Genomic DNA, 17425 nt, shown 5'->3' on the forward strand with positions numbered 1-17425 from the left:
ATCTCCACCCAAATGACTTGCGAATGTGTGAGTATTAGTGTCCAGTCCACACAACCCCACGAGGTGTGACTTTCATACAGTAAGCCATTCTGAAGGGGGCACGTCCTCTGCATGTGCCCTGCTATTACCTGACAACATAGCCGTTATGGATAGGATCTCATTAGAGCAGTTGTAGTCACAACTGGCAATGACCATCTTGGCAAGCTGGGGGTCCAGGGGAAATTCTGCCATCATGGAGCCCAGTTCTGTCAGATCACCATCATCATTTAAGGCAGCGAGGTAATTTAGCAGCTCCAGAGCTCGCATCAGTGTTTCAGGTGCTAGGAAAGAAGGAAGAGGAAAGAATCAGCCATGTAAGCAGGACAAAAGATAAGAAAATCAACCTACATGGTCCTCTGGTGACACTAGTCCGCTTGTCACTGCGATAGCAGAAGCCCAGAGGACGAGTACTCAATCACCGGATATAACGGGGGCACCACACCTGCCGATCATGCACACACCCTGTACTAATGACGGGGGCACCACACCTGCCGATCATGCACACATCCTGTACTAATGACGGGGGCACCACACCTGCCGATCATGCACACGTCCTGTACTAATGACGGGGGCACCACACCTGCCGATCATGCACACACCCTGTACTAATGACGGGGGCACCACACCTGCCGATCATGCACACATCCTGTACTAATGACGGGGGCACCACACCTGCCGATCATGCACACGTCCTGTACTAATGACGGGGGCACCACACCTGCCGATCATGCACACACCCTGTACTAATGACGGGGGCACCACACCTGCCGATCATGCACACATCCTGTACTAATGACGGGGGCACCACACCTGCCGATCATGCACACACCCTGTACTAATGACGGGGGCACCACACCTGCCGATCATGCACACATCCTGTACTAATGACGGGGGCACCACACCTGCCAATCATGCACACATCCTGTACTAATGACGGGGGCACCACACCTGCCAATCATGCACACATCCTGTACTAATGACGGGGGCACCACACCTGCCGATCATGCACACATCCTGTACTAATGACGGGGGCACCACACCTGCCAATCATGCACACACCCTGTACTAATGATGAATGCATCACACCTGCTGATCATGCACACATCCTGTACTAATGACGGGGGCACCACACCTGCCGATCATGCACACACCCTGTACTAATGACGGGGGCAGCACACCTGCCGATCATGCACACATCCTGTACTAATGACGGGGGCACCACACCTGCCAATCATGCACACACCCTGTACTAATGACGGGGGCACCACACCTGCCGATCATGCACACATCCTGTACTAATGACGAATGCATCACACCTGCTGATCATGCACACACCCTGTACTAATGACGAATGCATCACACCTGCTGATCATGCACACACCCTGTACTAATGATGAATGCATCACACCTGCTGATCATGCACACACCCTGTACTAATGATGAATGCATCACACCTGCTGATCATGCACACATCCTGTACTAATGATGAATGCATCACACCTGCTGATCATGCACACATCCTGTACTAATGACGAATGCATCACACCTGCTGATCATGCACACACCCTGTACTAATGATGAATGCATCACACCTGCTGATCATGCACACATCCTGTACTAATGATGAATGCATCACACCTGCTGATCATGCACACATCCTGGCTGCCATCTCCCAGCCCAATGTCATTCAACAACTGCAGGTGAGGGGCACTGGAGAACCCCTATAACCACCCCTATGTGTACAGTGCATCATTGCGGTTTGTGACACGAGTGGGGAGGGACAGCAGATTTGTACATTACTACAATATTTTGCTATTGGGTGAGATCTGTAAATGCACAGATGTTTGCCGCTCTGCTCGGAGCAGTGGACGGTTCGTCAGCGTTACAGTTCCCGGCTGAGACGTCAATAATAGTGTTCATTTTACATGGCTGACAGCAAACAACTTAATTAAGCAGGACTTCCAGAACATTGAGAATATCGTTCTTATTTATTACATTATGACATAAGTAACGCTTTCCACAGCAGACCAGACATAGGAATATACCCCAGGACCAGTTTACAGCTCCACTGAGAACATTCACAGGCGCTTTTCTAGGCAAAGCTACAAACCAATAAGACAGTATTTGCGGTCCATACAACTCGGCATTATACCTGGAGGATCCATGAAGTCAAAATGCACCAAGTCATCAATACCAAGCTTCTTCAGCTGCAACACGACGGAACCCAAGTTGGATCTCAAGATCTCAGGGTACGTGTTGTCCTAATCAAGAGAAGAACGAGACATTCATATATTACCATTACATCCACTTACACATATACCCCGATAAGAGGAGAGCGCTGTTCCCAAAAGGGTCACAATAATATATCAGACACATTTATAAATATATAGTTATTTTTAATTTCATCTGAACATCATATTTTATATTTCAAAAAGATAACAATACATACAGTGCTGGTGCTCACAGAAGATTAAAAACCCCTACCCCATAAAAACATACAGAACCAAACTGGTGCGTTGTGGATCCAAAATATATACAACTGAGTGTCAAAATTTCATATACAGAACCCCCAGGTTACCACTCACAGTATACATAAAGTGCTAGTGCATTCATATAGCAGTAATACAAATCACCCATAAAAGCCCGAACCCAATTGATTTGAATAGCAGCAAACTGAACTGTTGGGTACTCTATAATATAAATATGTCACCGTATACTTGCAATTCAATTCATTATTAGGTTAAGAGCCTCTAGCCACATGTCTGGGCAGCCATTAAAATTACCGTTATGGCTGGAGGGTAAACCAGAGGAAATTAGTGGTAATAACAATACTCCAAGTTGGTGAACCACAATGCCCAGCACCTCGACGCGCGTTTCGCCTCTCGCTTCGTCAGCCTCCTGACTCAGTTGTATATATTTTGGATCCACAACGCACCAGTTTGGTTCTGTATGTTTTTATGGGGTAGGGGTTTTTAATCTTCTGTGAGCACCAGCACTGTATGTATTGTTATCTTTTTGAAATATAAAATATGATGTTCAGATGAAATTAAAAATAACTATATATTTATAAATGTGTCTGATATATTATTGTGACCCTTTTGGGAACAGCGCTCTCCTCTTATCGGGGTATATGCAATTTTCAGTGAGATTGGCTGTAATAAGTATTATTAAGTTATGATATGGATCTGTATCCTCTTTTTTGGTTTAATCCACTTACACATACGTCACTCATTTATATGGACCTGCCGGTACCAATAATTCTGCTGATGTGGGACACAAATACAGCTAGGCCTGAATATTTGGACAGTGACTGAATCTTCGTGATTTGGCCTCTGCAGGCCGCTATTTTTGGATTAATAGGAAACTACTGAGATGAAATTGAAGTGGAGACTTTCAGGTTTAATTAATGGGGTTGAAAAAAAGTGTCCTGTGAAATGTTTAGGAATTACAACTTTTTTCTACAAAGCCTCCTCATTTCAGGGACTCAATAGTAATTGGACAAATTTAGTTTACTGTAAATAAAATGTTCATTTTTAATTCTTCGTAAAGAATCCTATACAAACAATGACTGCCTGAAGTCTGGAAACCATGGACGCCACCAAACACTGTTTACTCCTTTGATGCTTTACCTTTACTGCAGTCGACATCAGTTGCTGCTTGTCTGTGGCTTTTTCTACCCTAAGTTTTGTCTTAAGCATGTGAAATGCAGCTCGATGGGGTTCAGATCTGGTGACTGACTCGGCCACTGCAGAATATTCCATTTCTTTGCCGTAAAAAAAACAAAAAAAACAAAAAACAACAACTCGTGTTGCTTTCGCAGTATATTTTGGGTCATTTTCCATCAGCCCTGTGAACCTTGCTCCATTTGGTTGAATCTGAGCAGAAACTCTCGCCCTGTACACTTCGGAATTCATCCGGCTGCTTCTGTCTTCAGTCCCATCATCAATAAAGTGACCCAGGGCCATTGGAAGTCATGCATGCCCGGCCATCACACTTCCTCCGCCATCTTTTACATAGGGTGTGGTGTGCTTTGGATCATGAGCGGTTCTAAGACTTCTCCATACTTTCTTCTTCCCACCATTCTGTTACAGGTTGATATTGGTTTCATCTGAACATACAATGCTTTTTAAGAACTTGGCGGCTTCTTTAGATTTTTTTTGCAAAGTCTTGTGGTGGACCCTCTGTATTTGCTCTCATGAAGTCTTCTCTTTATGGTAGACTTAGATCATGAAACACCCTCTTCCCGGAGAGCGTACATCACTTGGCTGGATGTTGTGTAGAGGTTTTCCTTCACTAAGGAAAGGATTCTGTGATCATCCATCACCATTGTCTTCCTTGGACATCGAGCCCACTTTGCGTTCCCATGTTCTCCAGTGTGCCATTTTTTTTCCCCAGAATATACCAAACTGTTGCTTTGGCCACTCCTAACATTACTTCTCTCTCGGATGGATTTCTTCTTTATTTTTTTTCCCCTTCTTCAGCCTAATGATGTTCTGTTTCTCCTTCACTAAGCTCTTTTGACAGCATGTTGTGGGTTTACAACAACAGCTTCCCTGCTGTATTGTTATTCCTTGTTGTTTTGTATTTCTTGGGCTGGTAGCCCCAGATGTATGTTATATAACAGTGCTGCTTTGTTTTGCTTTATTGTACTTTTTAGCTTTGCTGATAAATAAAAACAGTGTAAACCAAATGACACACCTGCAATCAGCTCCAGACCTTTTAACAGCTTAAATGATGGATTAACAAGGCCACGCAGCCCATTAAAGAGCTTTTGAGAATTGTCCAATTACTTTTGGTCCCTTTAAAAAGAGGCATCTACAAGTTAACCCCTTCACGACCTTGGACGTACATGTCCGAGGTAGTGTCCGGTGGTGAGCTCGCAGTAATCTCCGCACATGTCTGCTGATTCGTCAAGAGATTCACCAGAGCCTGCGTACCACTTAGATTACACTGTCTAAATCTGAGAGCGGGGAAAAAACGAGATGCGAAAGGAAGAAATGAAAAATGGCCTAAGGGGGGAGTTAGGAGTTAGAGCTGTAATTCCTAAACCCTTACTCCAAATTAGGATGTGAATAACCTCAAATTAAAGCTGAGGATATGCAATTAAAAATACATTGATTATATAACTGTATACTGAACATGTTTTGGTAAACTATCAATTTATTTAATGGTCTTGCTGCATACCCAGTTATATATAGGTACCATGAGTTTCTCAGGAGGCGCTGCTAAATCCATGGACGGCCACTACACAGTGTACAGAGTGAAACATAGGTGTACAGACGAAAGGAAAAAAATCAAAAAAAAAAAAAAATCGCAAAGTAAAAAGAAAAAAGGAATAAAAAAAAAAAAAAAATATCACAAAATAAAAAAACAAAACCTTACCTGCATTTCTGTCTTGTACGCCTTCTCTGTGTAAAGTCTAAAGCATTTACCAGGCCTGGTACGACCAGCACGCCCCGCTCTCTGCTGGGCAGAAGCCTTGCTGATAGCCGTAACCAGGAGCGACTCTACTCGAATTCGAGGGTTATACACCTATTAAGCATAAAAAGAGGTGTATTAATACAAACACCAATAATTCAGATAATAAAGGTCTGGATGAGGTCACTGCAGCAAGAATAATCCAATGTCAGTAATAAAGTCTTATTGAGGAGAGCCATTAGATCAAATACTTAACCTGGACATGGAGGACTGTGGGAAGTGTGTTTAATTAATTTGTTTCTCTATACATAAGGCAGTCACTCTTCAGAGATATGCAAGATGACCCTCGATGACATCAAAGACCTGCCTATGATGACGCCCACCAATCAGCTTATGGACTAACACATTGTTCAACCCACTGAACAATGAACACATCCGACCATGCCCACTGAAGAAGACGACCATGCCCCTTTCCTAGGTTATATAAAGGCATGTTCTTGAATAAGGTTCTCAGTTCTGGGCCACCTCTGATTGAGGAAAGATGAATATCCGACTGTGTGTCTGATATCATTTTTCAACCATGCACTCGATCCAACATTAATTAGAATCAGGCAGTAGGCAACGAGTGAACCCTGGTTGTGTTCACCCTAACAAATTGACGCCCGAAAATCCTTGGACTCGGCAATTGGAATGGCAGGATGAGCCACACACCTTGAGACAGGAGATTGATTGTCTCCTAACCCAGAGCACAGTAAATCTGTGATTTTCATAATCTGTAGCCTTTTCCTGTGCCTTTGTGTGCTATGCTGATTTCCAGACTGTGTCTGGTTTTCAGGGTATCTGTATAGATGGCAGATGGGTCTCACGGCTGTTGGCCATATTACTTGCGGAAGGACCGTCACATGCTCAGTTGCCTGCTGCCTGTTATGTGTTGTCTAGAGGGGAGATTGATGTCAGTTAGGGAGCAAGTGGGTTTGTGAGCGTCGTCTGGAAACGTAACGGATAATGTCTGTGGTATAGTTTACGGTTGTCGCTTGTGGTACAGTTTATGGATCTGTGAGGAAATACGTGGAACTGCTGGTACCTGGTAATCTTGGGGCCTAGCGCAGTGTAGCGTGGAATGGCTGGTACGGATACCATTGGGGCATAGCGTTTAAGTTGCGTGGTGTGGCTGGTACGTGGTAGTCTTGGAGCCTACCGCTGGACGTGAAGTGGCTGGTATGGATACCATTGGGGCTTAGCGCAAGCTTGGGTGATATAATTGGTATGAGGGGTCTTTGGGTCTAGAAAGAGCGCTGGACGTGAATCAGCTGGTACGGGCACCTTGTAGCCAGGGGTGACACCATTGGTGTCTTTGTGAATTATGGACCATGTAGGAACTGGGCAGGGACACCTTGACGAGGCGCCTGCTGCAGACTTTACTTAGTGTTCAAGTTGCGAGTCATCTCCCCTGTCTGTTGGTTTATTGGTGTTTTTTATCTTGGTCTGCATAGAAATAGATAAATTGATGTAGTTGTGCGTATTGGCACTAGGCCAAATTTAGATGGCAAATTAGACCCATGTACATCAGTTGAGACTCATGAAAAGTCATGTTAAACAATGTAATAAGTTTATGAAGTAATGTGGAATGGCAGAAGGAGGGAGGTTATAGTGTGGAATTGTTTTGAAGGAAAAGGGTGTTTTGGAAGACAATGGATTGTTATCTGCTGCTTGTGCATGGGGAAGGGTTTCTGAAAGTTTATATAGTGTCTATATAGAGAGAATTGGGTAGAAGGGGAAAGGAAAAGGAAAGAGCGTTTCGAGTTACCACCATATAATGGCAATGGTGTGGTATGGGCCTGTACTAGTTGTGACCAGAAAAATCCGGATGAGAGTGAACTTTGTTGTGGATGTGGGGACACTAGGCCGCAATACTGTGATAAACCATGTGCTATTCCTGGTGGCAGCCATTTTAGGTCAGATCTTAAAATGGTGGGCGGCACGGTGGCTCAGTGGTTAGCATTGTAGTCTTGCAGCGCTGGGGTCCTGGGTTCGAATCTCACCAAGGACAACATCTGCAAGGAGTTTGTATGTTCTCCCCGTGTTTGTGTGGGTTTCCTCTGGGTTCTCCGGTTTCCTCCCACACTCCAAAGACATACAGATAGGGAATTTAGATTGTGAGCCCCAATGGGGAGAGTGTTCGTGATGTATGTAAAGCGCTGCGGAATATGTTAGCGCTATATAAAAATAAAGATTTTATTTTATTTAAGCACATGGAGGCCGAGGCATGGTTGAGACAAAAACAGAGTGAGTGGGGGCGGAGATGTGTAAAGTAACCAGAAGACCATAGGTTGTTTGAATGTCTGAACAAAATGGATTGGATGGAGTACTATATAATTGGACAGAAAAATTAAATGTCTTTAACTGTAGTTAGACCAGGACTAGAGATATGTGTATATGTGCATGTATAAGGTATAGAATATAGGCAGGAAGGATAATTGTTTAAACTTATAAGTTTAGCAGAAGTAAAATCAGTTTCTTCCTTCCCCCCCTGATTCAACCACCCTTAGATAAAGAATGCATTAAGATAAAAATTCTTAAATAACGTACCTTGGTGGTAGATATGATAAATAAGCAAATACATATTCCAGTTATGAATAGGGTAAAGGGATCCTGAGAGTTGCATGTTTTAAAAAAAACAAAACAAAACAAAAGAAAAAAGAAAAAATATCCAACGGAATAAGGGAGATTTGACTTGTGTCCTGCAGCTGAAGAAGCATGTTTGATTCTGGTTTTGGGGGGAGTGGCATCCTTTAAAAAAAAACAAAACACTTGTGGAGCAGGATTTTTGTCTCACCTTGCAGTGGGATCTATTGTGGGCCAGCTGTGAAAGAGCAAGCCAAACATAGGGGGTTTTTCCGCATTTAATTCATTGTAAATTGTATTGGAAAATATAATTGAAAATCGTTTATTTTACTAATTCTATCCCAAAAGAATAAAAATTAACTGTGGACATGTTTAGATTTATTGGTAGATACTGGAGCATAGGAGTCTGTTTAATCAGATGGATTTCTATGGCAAATCAGAATTTTATGGTGATTTGCATGGAAAATTACTTTGTATTTCATGCATTTGTTCCCAGATGGCGATTATTTACTCTAGTTTTCTCTCCCTCCGTGGACATAAAGAAGTTATAGTATACATTATCACAGAGATGCCGACAATTCGCTGATAATGTCCTCAATTTTGCAAATGTGGACGTCTCTATATCTAGAGGTTGTATGGCGTTAATAATAATAATAATAATAATAATACTAATAATCTTAATAATCTAATTTATTAATAATTATGATACTTTGGTTTAAGGTATGTGGATGATTTATGGCATTCTGCGTTTGATATTTAATGTATTGAATCATCTGCTTTTTTTTTTTCATAGAAAAAGATTGTAATGCAGATTTCTGTGGTTCAAGCGAAGCTTGAAAAGTCATTGAAATGGTTTTCCATTATAAGGTTACACATAATATTTATGGTGTTCCCAGTTAAGTACAATCTACACAATGTGACTTATGCCTAAATGTAGAACTCCTGTGTCACACACTAATTATGCTTTGGATAATGGATTCAAAGAAGGGAATTTTGTTTACTTACCGTAAATTCCTTTTCTTCTAGCTCCTATTGGGAGACCCAGACAATTGGGTGTATAGCTTCTGCCTCCGGAGGCCACACAAAGTATTACACTTTAGAAAGTGTAACCCCTCCCCTCTGCCTATACACCCTCCCGTGCATCACGGGCCCATCAGTTTTGGTGCCAAAGCAGGAAGGAGGAAACTTATAAATTGGTCTAAGGTAAATTCAATCCGAAGGATGTTCGGAGAACTAAACCATGAACCAAAAGAACAATTCAACATGAACAACATGTGTACACAAAAGAACAAAAGCCCGAAGGGAACAGGGGCGGGTGCTGGGTCTCCCAATTGGAGCTAGAAGAAAAGGAATTTACGGTAAGTAAACAAAATTCCCTTCTTCTTTGTCGCTCCATTGGGAGACCCAGACAATTGGGACGTCCAAGAGCAGTCCCTGGGTGGGTAAAAGAATACCTCGATAAAGAGAGCCGAAAAACGGCCCCTTCTTACAGGTGGGCAATCGCCGCCTGAAGGACTCGCCTACCTAGGCTGGCATCTGCCGAAGCATAGGCATGCACCTGATAGTGTTTTGTGAAAGTGTGCAGACTCGACCAGGTAGCCGCCTGACACACCTGCTGAGCCGTAGCCTGGTGCCGCAATGCCCAGGACGCACCTACGGCTCTGGTAGAATGGGCTTTCAGCCCTGAAGGAATCGTAAGCCCAGATGAACGGTAGGCTTCAAGAATCGGTTCCTTGATCCACCGAGCCAAGGTTGACTTGGAAGCCTGCGACCCCTTACGCTGGCCAGCGACCAGGACAAAGAGCGCATCAGAACGGCGCAGGGGCGCCGTGCGAGAAATGTAGAGCCTGAGTGCTCTCACGAGATCTAACAAGTGCAAATACGTTTCACATTGGTGAACTGGATGAGGGCAAAAGGAAGGTAAGGAGATATCCTGATTGAGATGAAAAGGGGATACCACCTTAGGGAGAAATTCCGGGACCGGACGCAGAACCACCTTATCCTGGTGAAACACCAGGAAGGGGGCTTTGCATGACAGCGCTGCTAGCTCAGACACTCTCCTAAGTGAAGTGACTGCCACTAGGAAGGCCACCTTCTGCGAAAGGCGTGATAGAGAGACATCCCGCATCGGCTCGAAAGGTGGCTTCTGGAGAGCCGTGAGCACCCTGTTAAGATCCCAGGGTTCTAGCAGACGCTTGTAAGGTGGGACTATGTGGCCGACCCCCTGCAGGAACGTGCGGACCTGCGGAAGCCTGGCTAGACGCTTTTGAAAAAACACGGAAAGCGCCGATACTTGTCCCTTGAGAGAGCCGAGAGACAAACCCTTGTCCATTCCGGATTGAAGGAAGGAAAGAAACGTGGGCAAGGTAAACGGCCAGGGAGTAAAACCCTGATCAGAGCACCAGGATAAGAAGATCCTCCAAGTCCTGTGGTAGATCTTGGCAGACGTTGGTTTCCTGGCCTGTCTCATAGTGGCAATGACATCTTGAGATAACCCTGACGACGCTAGGAGCCAGGACTCAATGGCCACACAGTCAGGTTGAGGGCCGCAGAATTCAGATGGAAAAATGGCCCTTGAGACAGCAAGTCTGGCCGGTCTGGGAGTACCCACGGTTGACCCACCGTGAGATGCCACAGATCCGGGTACCACGACCTCCTCGGCCAGTCTGGAGCGATGAGGATGGCGCGGCGGCAGTCGGACCTGATCTTGCGTAACACTCTGGGCAGCAGTGCCAGAGGAGGAAATACATAAGGCAGTCGAAACTGCGACCAATCCTGAACTAATGCGTCTGCCGCCAGAGCTCTGTGATCCTGAGACCGTGCCATGAATGCCGGGACTTTGTTGTTGTGCCGAGACGCCATTAGATCGACGTCCGGCGTTCCCCAGCGGCAACAGATCTCTTGAAACACGTCCGGGTGAAGAGACCATTCCCCTGCGTCCATGCCCTGGCGACTGAGAAAGTCTGCTTCCCAGTTTTCTACGCCCGGGATGTGAACGCGGAGATGGTGGAGGCTGTGGCTTCCGCCCACAGCAGAATCCGCCGAACTTCTTGGAAGGCTTGACGACTGCGTGTGCCTCCCTGGTGGTTGATGTACGCAACCGCCGTGGCGTTGTCCGACTGTATTCGGATCTGCCTGCCCTCCAGCCACCGCTGGAACGCCTTTAGGGCTAGATACACTGCCCTTATCTCCAGAACATTGATCTGAAGGGAGGACTCTGTCGGAGTCCAGGTTCCCTGAGCCCTGTGGTGGAGGAAGACCGCTCCCCACCCTGACAGACTCGCGTCCGTCGTGACCACAGCCCAGGATGGGGGCAGGAATGATTTTCCCTTCGACAAAGAAGTGGGAAGAAGCCACCACTGAAGAGAGGTTTTGGCTGCCCGTGAAAGGGAGACGCTCCTGTCTAGGGACGTCGACCTCCTGTCCCATTTGCGGAGAATGTCCCATTGAAGTGGACGCAGATGAAACTGCGCAAAGGGAACTGCCTCCATTGCTGCCACCATTTTCCCTAGGAAGTGCATGAGGCGCCTCAAGGGGTGTGACTGGGCTCGAAGGAGAGAGTGCACCCCTGTCTGTAATGAACGCTGTTTGTCCAGCGGTAGCTTCACTATCGCCGAGAAAGTATTACGAATTGAAGGTGTTCGTCTTTGATGGCGAAACGCAGGAAGCGTTGATGCTCTGGTGCAATCGGCACATGGAGATAAGCATCCCTGATGTCGATTGATGCTAGGAAGTCTCCTTGGGACATCGAGGCGATGACAGAGCGGAGAGATTCCATCCGGAACCGTCTGGTTCTCACGTGTCTGTTGAGGAGTTTGAGGTCCAGAACGGGACGGAATGATCCGTCCTTTTTTGGCACCACGAACAAGTTGGAGTAGAAGCCGTGACCATGTTCCTGAGGGGGAACGGGAATCACCACTCCTTCTGCCTTCAGAGTGTTCACCGCCTAAAAAAGTGCATCGGCTCGCTCGGGGGGCGGAGATGTTCTGAAGAAACGAGTCGGAGGACGAGAACTGAGCTCTATCCTGTAACCGTGAGACAGAATGTCTCTCACCCATCGGTCTTGGACATGTGGCCACCAGGCGTCGCAAAAGCGGGAGAGCCTGCCACCGACCGAGGATGCGGTTTGGGGAGGCCGAAAGTCATGAGGAGGCTGCCTTGGGGGCGGTTCCTCCGGCGGTCTTTTTAGGACGTGACTTAGACCGCCATGCAGAAGAGTTCCTCTGGTCCTTCTGTGACCTGTTGGACGTGGAGGAATGGGACCCGGCTGAGGGCCGAAAGGACCGAAACCTCGGTTGAATCTTTCGCTGCTGAGGTCTGTTTGGTTTGGACTGGGGTAAGGACGAGTCCTTTCCCTTGGATTGTTTAATAATTTCGTCCAATTGCTCGCCAAACAAACGGTCGCCAGAAAATGGCAAACCGGTTAAGAATTTCTTGGAAGCAGAGTCTGCCTTCCATTCGCGTAGCCACATGGCCCTGCGGACTGCCACCGAATTGGCGGATGCTACCGCTGTACGGCTCGCAGAGTCCAGGACGGCGTTCATGGCGTAGGACGAAAAAACCGACGCCTGAGAAGTCAAAGACACAACCTGCGGAGTCGAGGTACGTGTGACCGCATTAATCTCAGACAGACAAGCTGAGATAGCTTGGAGTGCCCACACGGCTGCGAATGCCGGAGCAAAAGACGCGCCTATGGCTTCGTAGATGGATTTCATCAGGAGCTCTATTTGCCTGTCAGTGGCATCCTTGAGCGATGAGCCATCTGCCACTGATACTACGGATCTAGCCGCCAGTCTAGAGACTGGAGGATCCACTTTGGGACACTGAGCCCACCCCTTAACTACGTCAGGGGGGAAGGGGTAACGTGTGTCATTAAGGCGCTTAGTAAAGCGCTTGTCCGGAAATGCTCTGTGCTTCTGGACAGCATCTCTGAAGTTAGAGTGATCGAAAAACGCACTCCGTGAACGTTTGGGAAACCTAAACTGGTGTTTCTCCTGCTGTGAAGCCGACTCCTCTATAGGTGGAGTTGGAGGAGAAAGTTCTAGCACCTGGTTGATGGATGCTATAAGGTCATTTACTATGGCGTCCCCTTCAGGTGTATCAAGATTGAGAGCAACGTCAGGGTCAGAGCCCTGAGCTGCGACCTCCGCTTCATCCTCCAGAGAGTCCTCATGCTGAAACCCTGAGCAGCGTGACGAAGTCGAGGAAAGTCCCCAGCGAGCCCGCTTAGCCGGTCTGGGACTGCGGTCCGAGTCGGAGTCCTCACCATGGGACCTAGGTGTCACCTCAGGAGCACTTTGCTGCGCCGACCGAGAGGGGCCTGGGGGCGATGAACGCACAGCGTCCTGGGCCTGTGTTACCGGTCTGGACTGCAAGGCTTCTAATATCTTAGCAGACCATCTATCCATAGACTGAGCCATGGATTGTGAAAGTGACTCAGAGAGTTTCTCAGCCAAAACTGCAAACTCTGTCCCTGCCACCTGGCCAGTGGAAGCCGGTGGTTCTACCTGAGCCGAGGGTCCCACCAGTGCCTGAGGCTCCGGCTGAGTGAGTGCCACAGGGGCCGAGCATTGCACACAATGAGGGTAGGTGGAACCTGCAGGTAACATAGCCACACAAGAGGTACAGGTTGCAAAATAAGCCTGTGCCTTGGCACCCTTGCTCTTTGCGGACGACATGCTGTTGTCTCCTTTTAGAGTAATCAGTGAGGGTATATAGCCACAGTCAAATAATGCGGCCGAACAGAGAAAATGTATACAATATAAATATATATATATACACTTCGGCACCCGAGGGGGCCAGCACCTGGTATCGGTGCGGCTTACCGACCGCCCAAAGCGGTTGTGTGTCCACCAGATTCCCTGCCTGGGCCTCCCAACGCTACAGAGCTCGTTCTGTATTCCTCCACCGGCAGAAGTGTTATAACAATGGCTGCCAGCGTTCTGAGAGGAGGAGGGAGCCGTGGGCGTGACCAATAAAGTGCGGGAATCTGGTGCCCCGCAGTGCTCAGTGAGGGGGGAGGAGGATACCTAAGTATGCTCCAGCCCTCACTCCCGACGTGCAGTCGAGCGTCCCGCCCTTACCCCTGACTGGCAGGCCCGGGGGCGGGAGTTATTGTACTAGGCCGCAGAAGCCGGGGACTAAATTTAATAGCGCGGCCGGCAAACAGGCGCGGTCGGCGCGGTAGTCCCGGCGTCACAAAAAAAAAAACACAGCAGCCGCTGCAGCGTCTGTTACACAGGTGCTCCAGCGCCGTCCCCAAGGGGACACAGAGTACCTCTTAGAAGCAGGGCCTGTCCCTGATGATACCCAGTCTCCTGTCCGTCAGATTCCCCCAGGGGCTGCGGAGGGAGCCCGGTTCCAGTGCCTGGTGACCGGTTTGGATCCCACTTCTCCCAGAGCCTCTAAGGGATGGGGAAGGAAAACGGCATGTGGCTCCAGCCTTTGTACCCGCAATGGGTACCTCAACCTTAACAGCACCGCCGACATTAGTGGGGTGAGAAGGGAGCATGCCGGGGGCCCTGTGAGGGGCCCTCTTTTCTTCCATCCGATAAAAATCAGCAGCTGCTGCTGACTAAAATGTGGAGCTTGCGTGAATGTGTGCCTCCTTCAACACAAAGCATAAAACTGATGGGCCCGTGATGCACGGGAGGGTGTATAGGCAGAGGGGAGGGGTTACACTTTTTAAAGTGTAATACTTTGTGTGGCCTCCGGAGGCAGAAGCTATACACCCAATTGTCTGGGTCTCCCAATGGAGCGACAAAGAAAAGGGGGGAAAGAGGATATGAAAAGTCACACCTATTTTTAAGTTTTTAATTTCGATTGAGTTTTTCTATTAAGTTTTCTTTATATTTTTATCTGTAAGGAGGATACAGCAGACATACATATATTTCCTGATTGCTCTGATGTAACAAGAATTGTCAGCTTTTGAACATATCTCAGATGAGCCCATTGCTACTGCAGAATTTGAGTTTTTCCGTAGATGGATCCAGATACCAAGATGTTGGATGATTCAACACTAGATATGCTGAGGTTACGCAACATGAGGTAATAAAAATCGAACCACTCACTCCTCTCCCATCGGAAAAGGAGAACGAAATGAAGATTTACGATCACTAAGGTTTGTAGAGCGGAGGGGGGTAAGATAGTCAAATGTAGATATAAGCAGCAGATCTTTTCTTGTGTAACGTGATAAACCTATAAAGACCGTAGAGTGCGAATGAGCCCAGACGATGGCTCTCCTGTTATCAAAGGAGCCAGTGACTGATGGAGCCGGAAGAGACGATCGCACAGGTGCAGACAACAAAGAAGCAGTGAACGGGCCTAGAGTTGAGAGTCCTTTACCAATGCAGACCAGTACCATACCATGATGGAACCTGTCACATCTGTGACATCTGTCACTCCTCGTGTTCTTAAATCCTTAAAGGAACAAGTGATTCAGCAAGGAACAGAGTGTGAGACGCAGGGAGCTGCTTGACTGAGGAAGGTCTGTGGATAAAGGGTGGTAAGTTTTCTCTGCCATGAGTTCTCTACTCAATAATGGCCCAGGTAACCCATGAACACATGTGACAAAGACCGTTATAAGTGTGGTGGTGGACAAGATACGGGCGGCACCACTGCTCAGTACCCAGGTGGCCAGACACATCCAGACTTGTAAGACCTGTGCTTAATACAAGGTAGAGAAACTAAAAACTTCGTAGAAACACACCCCTCATCCACTCTACTGCTACGGAGATTGCAGATTAGTCATATAAACCTACACGTGGTTTGTATGAGTTTTGTGCATGTTGTGTGAATTTTTTTTCAGGCCTGCTCTGAAACATATCCAGTACAGAAAATGTTACTGCTGAAAAACGAATGATGGTAGTAGTATGTAAAACTTGAGTTCCTAAAAGCGGAAAAAGTACATATTCTATAGCAGAGATCATTATTGAGATCTTACAGCATCTGGGGATTAGCGGCTTTCCACACTCCTCACCTTCCAGAGCTGTGGGAATGTGGAAAGGTTGAATGGAACATCAAAATGTAACAATCCACAAGATAAAGGTGGACGCTGGCAAATCATGTAACAAATTGCTTGTTTTCCTTTTTCTTAATAATTAGATCTTTACATAACATATTTTTGGTTTAGCATCTAGATTATGATTATATTTCTCCCAGATACAATATGATATCCTGACCAGTTATGTATGAGCCTTATACAACTGCCTATACAGTATGATATACAAGTGTATTCTCCAATTCCAGATTCTAAAATCAGTGTCAGAAGCACGTGGTCTCAAGCCAGGAGACTGGGTGATCCTAAAAAGACAAGTGAGAAACAGCCATGAGTCGAAATCAGATGGGCCGATCCAACTTTTCCCGGCCACAGCAACTTCCATGAATCTTGAGGGAAAACCCATCTGAAGACAACAGCCGCTGTAAAGAGTCATTGTACCAGCAGAATGAGGGTCACAACACCCATAGTGCTGAATTATCTCACATAGAACCTTATGGAGAATTTCTGGATTGGGGATGATATATGGGAAATAACCATGATAAAGGAACAATGGGTACAGGAACATTACACAAATAAGGACTCATGGTGGAAAAGACATTATCTGAGAACCAACCAATTAGTTTAAGGGTTTAAGTGATTTTAAGAATAACACACACCTGTATGCAACTGGTATTGTCCTATTTGATGGTTTATGAAGCCTTAAAAGTGGTACTCTATGTTACTGAAGGTAATCGGATCCATGTCAGGGAAAAACCTGTCAAAGATCTCCAGGTCATGGAATACGGAACCGAGACCAGAACAGACTCATTACTGTTGTGATACAATTATGTGTATTCAGGTAGGGAACTGAGGTGATGTAGGTAGGAAAGTCCCGAGGACGAGGGTAGCGCGCTCCTATATACCTCCTGATACACCTAGAATTGGTCACGGAAGAGAGCAAAGGCTTTGCATTGTTTATCTAACGGACAGCATAAAAAGGGTGGGAGATCCGAATCTAGGCTGATGTGTTAGAGGACCACGGTAGGGTCAGAAGGTTAATAAAGTATTTAGGGGGGACTGTTGAGGAGAGCCATTAGATCAAATACTTAATTAACCTGGACATGGAGGACTGTGGGAAGTGTGTTCAATGAAATCGATTCTCTATACATAAGCCAGTCACTCTTCAGAGATATGCAAGATGGCCCCGGATGACGACATAGACCCGCCTACGTTATCGCCCACCAATCAGTTCATGGACTAACACATTGTTCAACCCACTGAGCAATGAACACATCCGACCCTGCCCACTGAAGAAACAGACCATGCCCCTTTCCTAGGTTATATAAAGGCATGTTCTTGAATAAA

General features: G+C 46.5%; 1 protein-coding gene across 1 annotated transcript in view; it reads right to left on the reverse strand.

Moving 5' to 3' along the window:
- DHX15 (DEAH-box helicase 15) overlaps positions 1–17425 on the reverse strand; it is a 150556-nt gene that overhangs the window by 24264 nt on the left and 108867 nt on the right. Inside the window, exons 8-10 of the mRNA XM_075346937.1 lie at positions 5422–5571; positions 2192–2300; positions 129–320 (exon numbers count right to left, since the gene is read on the reverse strand). Coding sequence (XP_075203052.1) covers positions 129–320; positions 2192–2300; positions 5422–5571 — 451 coding nt within the window. The remainder of the gene's footprint in view (positions 1–128; positions 321–2191; positions 2301–5421; positions 5572–17425) is intronic.

The sequence above is a fragment of the Anomaloglossus baeobatrachus genome, chromosome 1 (assembly GCF_048569485.1).
Source record: "Anomaloglossus baeobatrachus isolate aAnoBae1 chromosome 1, aAnoBae1.hap1, whole genome shotgun sequence".
NCBI classification, from domain to species: Eukaryota; Metazoa; Chordata; class Amphibia; order Anura; family Aromobatidae; genus Anomaloglossus; species Anomaloglossus baeobatrachus.